This window comes from Trichechus manatus, unplaced genomic scaffold, assembly GCF_000243295.1.
Source record: "Trichechus manatus latirostris isolate Lorelei unplaced genomic scaffold, TriManLat1.0 scaffold00017, whole genome shotgun sequence".
Taxonomy (NCBI): Eukaryota; Metazoa; Chordata; class Mammalia; order Sirenia; family Trichechidae; genus Trichechus; species Trichechus manatus.
The window spans coordinates 14135130-14151584 of NW_004443953.1; the positions used below are offsets into that span (position 1 = coordinate 14135130).

General features: G+C 41.7%; 1 protein-coding gene across 3 annotated transcripts in view; it reads right to left on the bottom strand.

Moving 5' to 3' along the window:
• The window catches only part of PREP (prolyl endopeptidase), a 130527-nt gene that overhangs the window by 82738 nt on the left and 31334 nt on the right, over positions 1-16455 (bottom strand). For all 3 annotated transcript variants that reach the window (XM_004372429.2, XM_023727612.1, XM_023727614.1), the window contains exons 5-6: positions 14257-14466; positions 11916-12037 (exon numbers count right to left, since the gene is read on the bottom strand). In XM_004372429.2, the coding sequence (XP_004372486.1) occupies positions 11916-12037; positions 14257-14466 (332 nt within the window). The remainder of the gene's footprint in view (positions 1-11915; positions 12038-14256; positions 14467-16455) is intronic.

A 16455-nucleotide genomic window follows, 5' to 3' on the forward strand; every position in this document is an offset into this window, starting at 1 on the left:
TTTGGTTTTCTAACTCCAGGTCTTTACACGTTTCATTATAATACTTTACTTTGTCTTCTTGAGCAGCCCTTTGAAATCTTCTGTTCATCTCTTTTACTTCATCATTTCTTCTTTTCACTATAGCTATTCTATGTTCAAAAGCAAGTTTCAGAGTCTCTTCTGACATCCATTTTGGTCTTTTCTTTCTTAATTCTCTTTTTAACGACCTTTTGCTTTCTTCATGTATGATGTCCTTGATGTCATCCCACAACTCGTCTGGGCTTCGGCCATTAGTGTTCAAAGCGTCAAATCTATTCTTGAGAGAGTCTCCAAATTCAGGTGAGATATACTCAAGGTCATATTTTGGTTCTTGTGGACTTGTTTTAATTTTCTTCAGCTTCAACTTGAACTTGCATCTCAGCAATCGATGGTCTGTTCCTCAGTCAGCCCATGGCCTTGTTCTGAATGATGATATTGAGCTTTACCACTATTTCCTTTCACAGACGTAGTCGATTTGATTCGTGTGTTTTCCATCAGGTGAGGTCCACATGTATAGTCACCGTTTATGTTGTTGGAAAAACATACTTGCTATGAATAAATCACTGATCTTACAAAATTCTATCATGCAATCTCCAGTGTCGTTTCTGTCACCAGGGCCATATTTTCCAACTACAGATCCTTCTTCTTTGTTTCCAACTTTTGCATTCCAATCACCAGTAATTATCGATTCTTCCTGATTGCATGTTTTATCAATTTCAGACTGCTCAAATTGGTAAAAATCTTCAATGTTCACATCCTTGGCATTAGTGGTTAGTGCGTAAATTTGAATAACAGTTGGATTAACTGGTCTTCCTTGTAAGTATACGGATATTATTCTATCAGTGACAGTGCTGTACTTCAGGATAGATCTTGAAATGTTCTTTTTGATGATGAATGCAATGCCATTCCTCTTCAATTTGTCATTCCTGGCATAGCAGGCCATGTAATTGTCTGATTCACAATTGCCAATAACCAGTCCATTTCAGTTCACTAATGCCTAGAATATGGACGTTTATGTGTTCCGTTTCATTTTTAATGACTTCCAGTTTTCCTAGGTTCATAGTTCATACATTCCACATCCTAATTATTAATGTATGTTTACAGCTGTTTCTTCTCATTTTGAGTCGTACCACATCAGCAAATGAAGGTCCCTAAAGCTTGACTCCACCCATGTCATTAAGGTCGACTCTACTTTGAGGAAGTAGCTCTTCCCCAGTCGTATTCGGAGTGCCTTCCAACCTGAGGGGCTCATCTTCTGGCACTATATCAGACAATGTTCCACTACTATTCATAAGGTTTTCACTGGCCAATTTTTTCAGAAGTAGACTGCCAGGTTCTTCTTCCTTGTCTGTCTTAATCTGGAAGCTTCACTGAAACCTCTTCACCATGGGTGACCCTGCTGGTATTTGAAATACCAGTGGCATAGCTTCCAGTATCACAGCAACATACAAGCCACCACAGTACAATAAACTGACAGAAGCATAGGGTCAGAGTGTATCGTTTACACTTTTTCTAGTAAATTCACTTGTGCTGGTCCAACAAATGTAATTCATAGGACTTGGCATATTCAGGAACATAACCCCTAGAAACCTAAGAACTGAAAACCCATGGAATTTAGAGAGGTAAGTACACCTCAGGAGTTCTCATCCAAACAATATGTGTTCATAAAATGTCTTCAGTAAGTGCTCCATGTAGGTGTGATGGTGCCATTCAGACCGGCGTCTTAATCTAGCTGCTCGATTTTCCAAAGATCATCAGCTCTGCCACCAGCTGATTTATTTTGGTCAGTTTGGCTACTCTCAGTTTCAATACTACATAATGGTAAGGACAATTGGGTTTTCCAACTGAAAAGCCTCTCTTCATTAGTCTCATGTTAAGAGAAAATTAACACAAGAATGTTTATTAAAATTTTTTACTCTCAATATTTATAACAATTTAAAAAGTCACATCCTTCACAGCACACACTACAGGGGAAGTCAGCACAACTGGACTAATCCATAGCTAGGAAGTTTCCTGAATACAACCAAACACTTTGAGGGACAGAGTAGCAGAGGTAGGGAGCTGGGGACCATGCTTTCAGGGGACAACTAGGTCAACTGGCATAACAAAGCTTATTAAGAAAATGTTCTGCATCCTACTTCAGTGAGTGGCGTCTGGGGTCTTAAAAGCTTGCAAGCGGCCATCTAAGATGCATCAATTGGTCTCAACCACCTGGAGTAAAGGAGAATGAAGAACACCAAAGACACATGGAAAGTATTAGCCCAAGAGACAGAAAGGGCCACATAAACCAGAGACTTCATCAGCCTGAGACCAGAAGAACTAGATGGTGCCCGGCTACCACCAATGATGGCCCTGACAGAGAACACAACAGAGAACCCCTCATGGAGCAGGAGAAAGTTGGGGTGCAGAACTCAAATTCTAGTAAGAAGACCAGACTTAATGGTCTGAGACTGAGGAACCCCAGAAAGCATGGCCCCTGGATTCTCTATCAGCCCAGAACTAAAATACTTTCTGAAGCCGACTCTTCAGACAGGGATTGAACTGGACTGTGGGACATAAAGTGATGCTTGTGAGGAGTGTGATACAAGTGACTAAATAGGCAGCTCCTCTCCGGAGGTGAGATGGGAAGGCAGAGAGGGTTAAAAGCTGGTTGAATAGACATGGGGAATCGGGGTGGAAAGGAGGAGTGTGCTATCACTTTATAGGGAGAGCAGCTAGGGTCACACAGCAGTGTGTGTAAAAATTTTTGTATGAGAAACTGACTTGAATGTGGACTTTCACTTAAAGCACAAAAAAAAAAGTCATGTCCTTCAGAATGACCAGGCACGTAACTAATATTTATACTGACATAGTATGTATGGACTTTCATCATGCATATTACCATTTTCCAAGAAAATTCATAATCTGTTTTATGCTAGAGCTACCGAACTCCACAGCTATGTGATCTTCTGTTAACCAAATCTTCACAGACATGGAATTTCTTTAATACATATGAATGTTTCTCTTATAACCCAACAATAAGAGGGCGAAGAAAATGTTTTCATAATTTGAATCTACATATACTTTTGCAAGCTGAAGAAAGTACATTCTTTCCTGTGTTATGATAAAAGTAATCGTATATAAAAAAGTATACTAAAAAGCAGTGACACTTGAAATTGTCCTGGAAATTAACAAAAGGAGTGAAAATGCATTTTAATAGCTTTGAGAGTTAATCATGTTACTCTCAGAGCAGGAAACTTTATCAAATTTATTTCAGAGACTCCTTTGGATTCCTTTCATAATAGTTGTGAATCATAACAACATGCTTTTAATATTAAGTACACTTTCAAAAGTTAATTTAGGAAAACTTTTAAAACGTCGAACTAATCACCTGCAGTGATGGCTTTTTATTTGACGCATGTATGAGTTTGAAAGAAAAATAAGAGACAGTTTCAGTAACACAAGTACAGGGGTAGCCATAAGCACATGTAATCATATACATTAACATAAACATATCTAATTGGAAGTCACTGAATCAAATTACCACCTTTCCCAATATAATACGGTACTATAGCAATGGGGGGGTGGTGGTGGGGATAAATCCAAATACTTTATGATGAGATGTAATAGAAAATTCTAAGAAAAGAAAGCCCATTCAGAGTAAAATAAATAATGTAGGTCTTGTATATGGAGTACCTGAATGGCACAAATGATTAAATGCACAGCTACTAACCAAAGAGATTGGTGATTCAAACCCATCCAGAGATGCCTTGGAAGAAAGGCCTGGAGATCTGCTTCTGAAAGGTCACAGCCATGAAAACCCTATGGAAGGGTTCTACTCTGCAATACATGGGATCAACATGAGTCAGATTTGACTCTAAGGCAACTTGTTTGGTTTTTTGGTTTGACATTACCGTAATTTTACGTAAATAATGGGTGTCTTCTACATTTGTTTGCCAACCATCCCCTTCCCCTCCCCGTAAGGTATTTTTGTTTAAGTGCACTATGCTTTTTTTTTCCACTCCAACATGTAAAAAAATCGGCATAGCAGCACTTATGTAAATACTTCTCGGGGGGAGGGTGCAGTTGGCAAACAAATATAGAGGGCATGCCTTAACTGCGTAAAAATATAGTATATAGCGACTAATGTGTCTGATCTACTTGGTTGTTTCTGTGACAAATAACATTGGTTGTTTAAGAATCTGTAGTTTGTTTTCCTTTCTCCCTTACTGAACAGTAAGAGGGGGTTCAGTGAGGAGCCACTGAAACTGGATATTGCCTGAGATACTCTTTAAACCTTGAACCAAAACTATCCCCTGAAGTCACCTTTTAACTAAATAGCAGATTAGCTAAAAACGTAATGAATGTCACCCTTGAGTACTGTGCTCTGTTAAAAAATTATCCATATGAGACCAAATGGACAACAGTTACTCTAAAGCATAGATGTGAAGGTTGGTGGTCAATGAGACTAAGTTAATGGGAATGGAACAACTAGAATGGAAATAATGAAAAGTTGAACAACATGAAGAATGTAACCAATGTCACCGAACATTATGTGTAGAAATTGTTGAATGGGAATAAGTTTTGCTGTATATACTTTCACCAAAAATAAAACATTTTTTTTAAAAAAAGGGTTCCAGTAAGGTAAGTGACTCATCAGCAAATCCCTCATTACTATTACAAACAGCAATGCTTCTCCATGTATAAAGACTAGCACAGCCCTCTCACTTCACGCACACTCAGGTCTCTACGTTGGCTTCCTGACTTTTCTGCCTTCCCAACCATGCTGCCGAGTTTCTCATCTAGAGATCTTCCTGCATTCTAATCAGCATGATGGATATTATCCCTTCACTTAATGCAGTGCTAACGAAAGAGAAAGGAGCCCTGGTGGCACAGTGGTTAAGCGCTCGGCTGCTAACTGAAAGGTCATGGTTCGAACTTACCATCTCACTCTACTGGAGAAAGATGTGGCAGTCTGCTCCCGTAAAGATTTACAGCCTTGGAAATCCAATGGGGCAGTTCTACCCTGTCCTATAGGGTCACTGTGATTTGGAATCCACTCCAAAGCAATGGGTTTAATGAAAGAAAACGTATGTACAATGCGCCTCGGGAAAGTCAAACTGTCCAATTAGGAAGCCATCTCAGGATTACTATAGAGAAAACCCTTAAGGCACTTCTGGGACAAACAGAGGGTATAGGTCTTTAGGAGCCAGTGGTGGATGCAAGACTTCACTGGAACAGCACTAGGAACTGAAGGAGCACATACATGCTGGCGGCCTCAGGCTGATTTCAATTACTGAAGGAGAAGTAAAGAGGACAACAGTGTCTTTAAAATCACAGACAAACTGAAAGAGGGAGAAATTCTTTGATGAGCCCCAAACTACTCTGTGTCATTTAAAAATATTTATATGGAATATTTTAGTAGGACAAAAACATCCTTCATAAGGACCAGCGGCTGTCCTGCTCTTCTCCAGAGTATTGCTTGCCCCTAGCACAGTGGCCAAGACAAGGTTACTAAGTACTTGGGGAATGAATGTATGAACTGTTGTTATGTAAATGAGCCAGGCTGTCCTCTGAGTACTGATCCCAGGTTGTGTATTTCTACATAGCAAGCTAGCCTATTAGCCCAAAAAGCTCACCAATGCCAAATTCAAATGTTTACACATCCAATGGCTTTAAAAAGAGCCCAAATAACCGACTGCTTTGACAGGGACCACAATAGAGGGTCCCAGACAGAGCTGCAGAAAAATGTAGAACAAAATTCTAATTCACAGAAAAAAAAAAAAAGAATTACTGGCCTGACAGAGACTGGAGAAACCCCAAGAGTCTGGCCCCCAGAAAGCCTTTCAGCTCAGTAATGAAGTCACTCCTGAGGTTCATTCACCCTTCAGCCAAAGATTAGACAGGCCAATAAAACAAAACGAGCCTAAATGGGCACACCAGCCCAGGGACCAGGATGAGAAGGCAGGAGGGGGCAGGAAAGCTGGTAGTGAGGAACCCAAGGTCGAGAAGGGAGAGTGTTGACCTGTTGTGGGGTTGGTAACCAATGTGACAAAACAGTATGTGCATTAACTGTTTAATGAGGAGCTAATTTGTTCTCGAAACCTTCATCTAAAGTACAATTTAAAAAAAAAAAAAGCCCCAATAAGGAGATGGCTAGCCATTTAGAGCTTGCCTGCTTTGTAGAACACCTGAAACTGTACTCAACATCTTCTAGCCATAGATAAGACAAAACCTTGCTGTTATAAAGACTCCAAACCTTTGGAGCTCTGTGACCCAGAGACTTCCCACCTTGCTGCTGAGGACATCACTTAGACATATCAGTGCTCCTCCACTTTCCTCCTGTTCCCTGCGAATGCTCTTGCCCTCTTTCCCTTCCAGTGCCACGCCCCCCCCCGCCCCTGGTTGCTTCCTTTGGAGGGTCTCCTGCTGTAAGGGACTGTCCCTCTCACGCAAACCTGTCAAAGTGTTGGCCCCAATTAAACAGCTTGTTGTGCAATACTGCTATCTCATGGTCATATCTTTTTCCTTGATCAGTCCCGAAATCCCTTGAAGTCACTACAACTATGCTTACTAGGAAGAGGGTTACTGAGCAATTACTGCTCCAATTAAAAAATATCCAACAAATTTCAGGGCAGACGAGGCAGAGTTCCCTCAGGAACATCACTGGACTTTACTGTGCAGGCACCGTAGAGTGGGGGCTGGTGCACACAAGGCCTTGCCAGAATTCATGTGCATGAACCTCAGCAGAGGAAGTGGGGGGGAGGGGTGTAAGGATACTCACACTGACTGAGGGCCTACTAAGAGTCAAGCATCAGGCAAGGCTTTTTATGGGATAACAGATGTATAATATAGATTTAAATATGTATACAAAAAAAAACCCAAACCCACTGCAGTTGATTCTGACTCACAGTAACCCTATAGGACCCTATAGGACAGAGCAGAACTGCCCCAAAGGGTTTCCAAGGGATGGCTGGTGGATTCGAACTCCCGACCTTTCGGTTAGCAGCTGAGTTCTTAAACACTGTGCGACCAGGCCTCCTTAAATACGTATATAAATATATATTTTTTAATTAATAGGGATCACAGATGAACACATAAAAATGGCTTATGAGGATATGTGACAACTATTAAGATTTAGGATTACCTTTGTAAATTTTTTCAAGAATTTCAAGAATTAGATATAGTAGAATCAGGTGCTCAGTATAGGGCTGGGCTAAAAAATCCCAAAGTGGTTGGGCATTTTCTCTTTAACCCTTTCTAAACGGTCTTGAGAAGTCTCAGAATCTTCACTCTAGAGCACCCTCTGTTGGGAAAAGTGCCTCAAAGTGCTTGATTTATTTGTGTGTGTGTTTTTCTTCCAAATGTTCTGCAATTCACTTTAAAATAAAGAGTTCTGTTTTTCATTTTTTTGTTTTTTGTTTTTTTGGTCCATCAGAGCAATAGAACCTTCTAAAACACGACAACTTCTGTACTCTCACAAGCCTGCTCTTCACTTACAGCTGCACAGTCTATATTAAATGATAATTGATACCTCTGTCCATTCAAGCCAAATGCCAGCTGTTTCATGTTACATAGCAGGAGCAAGACGGAGCCCACTGTTCCTGTGATCCCAGCAGTCTGGAGGTATACTGGGAGGGCTCTGAGGGCAGGAGGCTGGCTTGAGGCCCCTTAGATGACAGGTGAGGAGGGCAGTGGGGAGCCTGTACTTCTGAGATAGAGCAACCCAAGGATGTGGCTTCCCTTGGGTCAAGCAGCACCAGGAAGGTAGCTGGCCTCAAGCCATCTTAAAAGGTCCCTGCCCAACAGGGATGGGGCTGGTGGTGCTGGGGAGAGGTACGAATATTGGGGAGAGGTATGAATCTCAAGGGAATACTGCTGGGAGCGGAAGCTTTGGTGGGGTGCAAAACGTCAGTCAGAGCTCATAACTCCCACTGGGGAACAACAGAGTGCAACGGTTCCCAGCAACGTGGAGTGGAGGAGGAGGTAGTGGCAGACTCTCCCAACATCCTACAAAAGGATGTCACAAGGGCGCTCACATCTGGACACATGCCAAGACCACGAGCGGCTAAGACAGAATGACAAACAGCCCTGGGTGGACAAAATTCTTTTCCCTTCTCTAACTCCTCTCCTCCTTGCATGGCCAGCGATGAGCACCCAAGGGGAGGGACTGGATGGAGCCCCTAGCCACCTGCTGCTCTGCCATGTGCTGTCCAAGCTTGAGCTGGAGAGGGAAGAAAGTTTAAATCACAGAGATTGATATTTGCTTTGGACTGCAATGGAACTCGAGTAAAAGTTCTAAGATTACAAAGTGCACAGAAAGCCATGGGTTTTGTTGAGTAGAAGGGAGTCATCTTGGGGAGAGGTGCTGCCCGAAGTAAACACAACTGGAGTGAGAAAACTAAAGCTGCTTCCTGACTGCAACTTACTGAGTTCTGCCTGTTCAATACACCAGGCAAGAAAGACCTGCCCATGCAGGAAGGTAGAGGAAGTATCTGTGAAGAAAGGAGATAAGTCACGAGGAGAGAGCATCTAGGATAAAAAGGAAGTTCTCGGTGAACCTGGATTTGTGACAGTCCAAGGGGTGGAAGATGGCAGCAAGCTAGAGAAATACACATACATACACGCACACACACAGAGCCACCCAACCCAACCACACTCCTCCAATACATCCACAAAGACCTACACTCCACACTCCACTTTTCTCATATCCACCAGCTAAGATCTCACCCAGGAAGCCAACTTCAGGAGCCTATGAGATGCTGTGATAAATCCTCCATCCATATACTTTCCGATCTGAAAAGGCCCTGGAGGAAATGAAGAAAACAAAAACTTGGAGCGATGAATGAAGTGACTTGCCCAAGGCTACACAGATGGGACAGGAATAAAAATCTCCTGATTTCTGTTATAGTGCACCCCCATCAATATAACACACTGGTGTCACCAAGGCTCCTTTCTCTATTCACAAGAAAACAAAAACCAAACCCTCTGCTGTCGACTCGATTCCAACTCATAGCAACCCTATAGGACAAGTAGAAGTGCCCCACAGGGTTTCCAAAGAACAGCTGGTGGATTCGAACCACCGACGTTTTTTGGTTAGCAGCCAAGCTCTTAACCACTGTGCCATCATACACACTGTTAAATGCATTAATGAAATAAAACCTGTTGCCATCGAGTCAATTCTGACTCATAGTAACCTTACAGGACAGAGTAGAGTTGCCCCACAGGGTCTCCAAGGCTGTAATCCTTATGGACGCAGACTGCCACATCTTTCTCCCATGGAGCAGCTGGTGGGTTCAAACTGCCGACCTTTCAGTTAGCAGCTGAGTGCTCAGTCACTGAACCACCAGGGTCCTTTTTAAATGGAATACTAGGTTTGAAATGATGATCAACAAAGCAAGGACTTCAAAAAATGAAACAATTGTAGCACATGGAGTTGGTGTGTGGTTATGAAGAGGACCACTGCTTTTCTCTAAGGGCATGTTGCTAAATAAGCGCTGTTAGTAAAACGTTTGCTTAATTTCCAGTGAAAGCCCTGAGGGCTGAGCTATACATGAGTCCCGCATGTTTCTGATCAAGCCGACTGCTTGGACTCTCCTGGCTTTATGACATTCCCTTGAAGGGCACAAGACACTCCCACTTCAAGATCTTTTTTTATGACCTGGATTTTTCTGAGTGGAAGACCTGAAACTATACCAATTCAAGACGGGCCTGAGGCTTCTGAAGGCTTCACACCTACAGACTATAGAACTCACATTTAAGTGACAATGCGTGCTCTTCTATGTAGCAAGATGGTCCTCTTCAGAGAAACAGAGATGTTTAGAAAGATCACGCATAGCAGCGTGAGGAAGGAAGCAGACACTCACCTAGTCAGCCAGACCTGCCCAATCAACCTGGGCTACTGACTGGGTGATAACTGTCATAACAAGAGCACCAAGCAGCTGGAATGCAACTTAAGGGAAATCTCTGCCCAGGTTGGGTTGATTAGGCCCACTGGTTTCCCTATAAACTTCCTCTGTGTAATTCACTAATTAGGGCTCTGATACCATATAAAGTTCCTTATGATTCACTTTATGTATCCTTTTACTCTTTTTTTTTTCTTTTTAACTTCATTTTAACTTGTGTGCAGTATAGATGAATCCTTTCATTTACAATTATCACTGCTGTTTTTGCAAGATCGCTTTCCTTTTGGGAAACCCTGGCGGCGTAGTGGTTAAGTGCTACAGGTGCTAACCAAAAGGTCAGCAGTTCGAATCCACCAGGCTCTCCTTGGAAACTCTATGGGGTAGTTCTGCCCCGTCCCATAGGGTCACTATGAGTTGGAATCCACTTGATGGAAACAGGTTTGGTTTTGGTAGGGAGGCAAGGTAGCATGGTAGTTGAGAACATACAGGCCGTGGGGCCTAAGATAACCAGCAAGCAGTTCCAACCACTCACTTGCTACCTGCCTATGGGCAAGTTCCTTACGATACCATTTAATGTCATCTATGGAGCCCTGGTGGCCCAGTGGCTAAGAGCTTGGCTGCTAACCAAAAGGTCAGCAGTTTGACTCCACCAGCTGCTCCTTGGAAACCCTATGGGGCAGTTCTACTCTATCCTATAGGGTTGCTATGAGTCGGAATCGACTGACAGCAACAGATTTGGTTTTGGTATGCAATGGGATGCATACCTTCTTAAGCTTATGTTAAGGATTTTATGAGACGCGTTAAGTAAAAAGTATATATCTACTGAATAAATGCTAGAAAGAATCACTGAACTGTTTAAATCTATTTTTCTTTTCAGTAGTCTACCTAGAAGAATTGAATATGTATAAGTTAAATGTATGACAAGTCTCTACTGTATTTTAAAAAACAGGTGCTTCAATCAAATGCTAATAAATAGATCCAAACAACTAGACTTGCCATATATTCCACTGTAAAGTGTCTTTATTTTTTATAGACCTATATGCTAAATATATATTAAGATTCTGGCATTTATTTCCAGTATTCATGTTATTCTATCAACTAAATTTTACCTTGAATAAAATAGGTCTTCTGCAATGAAACTATTAGCTTTGAAGCATAAAGATTCCTTCAAGAGAACGTTCTGTTTTTATGAAGAATTCAAAGAGTATAAAATTTGTTAAAATGTACTATCTCAGGCTTTCTGCATCAACATCACTGCCCTCCCCGCCACCCCATAGAAAAAAAAAGGTAAAGAGGAAAAAAAATGAGCCAGTAAGTTCAAAGAAGCATGACTTCAATGATCGTTGTTGTTAGGTGCCATCAAGTCAATTCCAACTCATAGTGAGCTCATGTGACAAAGTAGGATTTGCCCCATAGGGTTTTCTAGGCTGTAATCTTTGCAGGAGCAGATTGCGAGGTCTTTGTCCCTTGGAGCTGCTGGGTGATTCGTCAACCTCTCAGTTAGAAGTCGAGCATTGAACTGTTGCACCAGCTTATTGTCAAACTCCCTAAGGACTGTCTGAACTATTTAAAAGGTAGAAAAATATCTAAAAGATACGTATTTTAATATAAGAACAAGTGAACAATATACATAAAAAGAGCATATGTGCGTAAAAAAAGAAAAGACATATGTACACACCCTCTCTCTCCACATTCTCACCTGTGTACACAAAGAAAATTTCTGGAATGATACTCAGCACTTACCTGTGAGAGGTGACTCAGGGTTTTGCAATGTCCACATATTTCTTTACATATTTTACCATAAGCAAGTATTACTTTTAGTATTAAAGAATTTTATGTTGATGTTACACTTTAAAGGTTTACCACCTTCACTGTTAAGCATCAATTTGAATACTGGTATTTTTACCAAAAGATGTTCTCTTAAAGGACTTCTACCATCCATAAAGGTTACCATGTAACATAATAATATTCATGAACAGTCTCTGTGGGTAAAATTTCACAGGTGTACAATACCTCAGCTCCACCCATCCATTTAGGCTCATCAGGGAACTCTGCACACAAAATATCCTCTGACTGATCGGTCCCCAAGACATGGTAGTAGAGCTTTTGGTGGAGATTGGTGGATGTCTCCGTGCCTGAACGAGTTAAAAAAGCATAGTCAAATACAGCTGGAAATCTTAAGAAAATCTATTCCACTCATAATGAACAATACTAAAAACACTGAAAAATTCAGGTATTAGTTGAGTATCATCCTAGAAGTTATTCATACATATATGCTGATTTTGGAGGTTATCCAATTACATTTTTTCATTAACTTTTTTTCCCCTATAAAATGTACCGAACTTTCAGGACAACGAAGGAAAAAAAATGAGATAATACCATAATGTAACAAGTTTTACAGCACTTGGTGATTTTCACCAGGTTTTCCAGAAACATTGGTAAGAACAACACTATCAAAATTGTTTAGCTTCGTTCATAAGGCTCTTCATCACACAACCTGAGAGGTCCCCGAGGTCCTCTTGACAAGAGGGTAGCATAATTCGAGCTGGGAGAAGATACTGGCTTTCTTAAGTCAATCACAATTATTAGTTATTACTATTGTTGTTGTGTGCCATCCAGTCGATTAATACTTACAGCGACCTTATATGACAGAGTAGAACTGCCCCCCAGGGTTTCCCAGGCTGTAAGATTTAAGGAAGCAGATCATCAGGTCTTTTTTCCCATGGAGCCGCTGGTGGGTTCAAACCAATGACCTTTCAGTTAGCAGCAGAACACTTAACCATTGCACCACCAGGGTTCCTTCATCATTATTATTACTACTTCTGAAGGCTGAGGATAAATAATAACTTTATACTTTTCACACGTTATAACATTATTCTCTAACAAGAACCGCCAGCTATATACTTTTAGTCTCCAGAAACTGGGAAATAGCAACATTTTCTAACTCTGGGGCATGTTTAACACAGGCAGCTATTTCAGCGTACAGAGCACAGCTGTTTCTTTAGCTACATCCTTGAGTAAAAATGCATCCCTCCTAATCCTACCATTAGCTCCTCTGTAACTCGTGGAGGACTTAAGAAAAATGTATTAAGAAAAAGTCTAATAAAAAACAGCAAAAGCTAAACATGGCCAAAAGAGACCAAAAGTATTATAACCTTATTCTCAATTCATCCCAGGGAAGAAAAATAGAAAAGGAAGAATACCTAATGATGACAAAGATACAGCAAATCATGATAAGGGGACAGAATGAGTAGTAGAACACTGAAGGACACTGCATCTTGCCAGCCCCAGGCTCTCCAGCAATTTACTAAGACTTTCTGCACCCACTTCCTGATCTGTAACACAGGGATAGTAAAACCCCCTATAAAGACTCAACACGAAAGCATGAAAATGCTATACACCCAATAAAGACATGGGGAGGCATTAGGAAGATGCTGATGACAGCTTGTCTAGTAAGGGAACAAATAATCCTTCTTGTCTAGGAGTTGAAGAGTGAAAGAGAAAAAAAGAGAGGGGACCAGACAATAGGATCTCCGTCCAACTGAAGAGAACAAAGGTGTGTCCAGGGGAAAAAGTGACAAGATAACTCCAACCAACAGGTGACTTGTAACTTCTGATCAGAGGAAAAGATGTGACTACTGCAGTAGGAAAGTTTTATAATTCCTCGACCATCATCAAATAGGTTGGTTTTGTAAAAAAAAAAAAAAAACACACCTACCTTCCCTCTGATCTCTTTGGGAAACATAACACATCTATAGAGGACTGATTATAGTAATGGTCCTAATTTTTCACAGTTCCCTTTATCCATTTCCCCACCATTTGAATTGGGCCTGGCCCTGTAACTTGCTATGACTAAGAGAACGTGGTGAAGTGATAGGCCAGCAGCAAGCTTAGGCCTCAAAGAGGCTTGCGCCTTTCAGCTCTCCCTCTCGGAGTCCTGTGGAGCTGCCACGTGAACAAGCCCAGGCTAGCCTGCTGGAGGATGAGAAGCCATGTGGATCAGAGCCGAGGCAGCCTAGTTGTCCCAGCCAAGATCCCAGACATAAGAGAGAACCAAGCCAAAATCAACTAACTGACCCACAACTGACCACAGATGCACAACAGAACCCAGGTAAGTCTAGAAGAATTGCCTGGTCAACCCACAGACTCATAAATAAAAATAAACAGTTACTATCCTAGGTGACTAAGTTTGGAGGGGGTCTATTACTCAGCAAAGCTAACTGATACAACTTCCTTTGAGGAAACTTGATTCTAGACCAAACCACCTCTATGTAGAATTTAGCTTTTCTTTCTAGTCACATGAAGTCATATGTCATTTTGTATAAGAAGTGCTTCCTCTGAAGTCTTAACTTACCATCACTTTTTCCATCCTGTTGTGGGTATGAGTTGTAGAACATTCCCTTTCCATCATGGGTCCAGGCCATACAGCTGAACTTGACCCTTTCAAGTACATCAGGAAGCTCTTTGGCACCATCGACTTTCATGAACTTGATTGTCACCCAGTCTGAGCCACTGGCACTCAGACCATAGGCAAAATATTCACCATCTTCACTGAATGCATAGCCTACGGGACACAAGAGAAACTGTTAAACAGTGAACATGGGGACACAACTCCTAGCCCTGCCCACTGCCCAGCTGGGCAAACCTCTCTGTCACCCAGGGAGGCAGAGTGTGGCAAAAGCAGCAGCAGGAAACTGGTAGTGAGAAACACGGGGGCTCACGCAAAGCCTTACGGGAATGAGCCTCGTGACCTTGGACAAATTTCCTAATCTTTCTAGACCTCAGTTTCTTTATCTATAAAATGGAACAGGCATCCCCGGGTGATACAAACCATTAATGCACTCAGCTGATAACCAAAAGGTTAAAGGTTTGAGTCTACCCAAAGGCACATCGAAAGAAAGGCCTGGTCATCTACTTATGAAAACTCAGCCATTGAAAACCCTATGGAGCACAGTTCTGCCTGACACATGGGGTCACCATGAGTCGGAATTGACTCGATGGCAACTGGTAACTGATTTTAAAATGAAGTATCAGATTATATGACCACTAAGATGCTTCTTCTATTTTGAAATTTCCATGATTCACTAGGCAGTCCAGTTGAAAGCAGAGCTCATCTGGGATTTTCGGCAAATTTTATTTATACACCTTGTCTTAGTTACCTGGTGCTGCTACAATAGAAATACCACAAGCAGACGGCTTTAACAAAGAGAAATTTATTCTCTCACAGTCTAGTAAGTTACAAGTCCAAATTTAGGGCATCAGCTCCAGGGGAAGGATTTCTCTCTCTGTCTGCTCTGGAGGAAGGTCCTTGTGATGCATCAGTCTTCCCTGGTCTGGGAGCATCTCAGCACAGGAACCTCAGGTCCAAAGGACGTGCTCTGCTCCCGGCGCTGCTTTCTTGGTGGTATTAGGTCCCCACATCTCTCTGCTTGCTTCTCTCTTTTATATCTCAAAAGAGACTGGCTTAAGATGCTAACTAATCTTGTAGACCTCATCAATATAACAGCCACTAATCCATCTTATTACACCATAGTGATAGAATATACAACACATAGGGAAATCACATATTACAAAATGGTAGACAATCATATAATACTGGGAATCATGACCTAGCAAGTTGACAGATATTTTGGGGGACACAATTCAATCCATGACACACCTACTCCTCACTTATGGACTATCTTGTTATCTGACATTTCGCATTTGTGACAGTAGTAAAAAAAAAAAAAAACTACTATCCGACTATTTTGCATATTAACGGTGTACATCTGGCAGTAATGAACACCAAAGTGTGAGATGAGAGCAGGGCTTTAAACTGGTTCAGAACAGTTCAGTAATTGCTGACATGAACGAGGGCAGTGTACATGTTGCATAGCAACCAACTGTTGCCTGCCGATTTTGACCCAAGTTGGAAATAAACAGTGGTGCCTCACTCAAAGATGGAGGCCGACCATGCCGCTTTGAGTGTGTGTCGCTCTCCACAGTCCTGCCAATAATCCAGTCTCTTGTATCAACCTCCTGAAACTTTTGGGATCTATCCAGGAGATTGGATTATTGGCAAGACTGTGGAGAGCGATACACATTCAAAGCGGCGCAACAGGCCGCCATCTTTGAGCCCGGCCCCACTGTTTGCTTCCTACTCATGTAAAAATTTGATGGGCAACAGATTTGGTTGCTATGCAATGCTTATGCTATCCTTGTTTACACTGGCAACTACTGAACTGTTCCGAACCAGTTCGAAGCCCTGAGCAAGAATAGCACTGGGTGTGATGGTTAAGGTTATGTGTTAACTTGGCTGGGCCATGATTTTCAGTGGTTTACCAGTTATGCAACGATGTAATTTGGCAGTTACACAATGATGTAGTCATCCTCCATTTTGTGATCTGATGTGGTCATCCTCCATTTTCTCGAAGTGCTGATTTTTGCATAACGACCTAGTCTTTGGAAACTAACCATGTCAAAAAGTGATGAGTGGGTATACTCTGAAGAGGATAAGGGAAAGGAAGAGTAAGGAAACTGCTTTTAGAGTAATAACTGAATTATGACATGTACT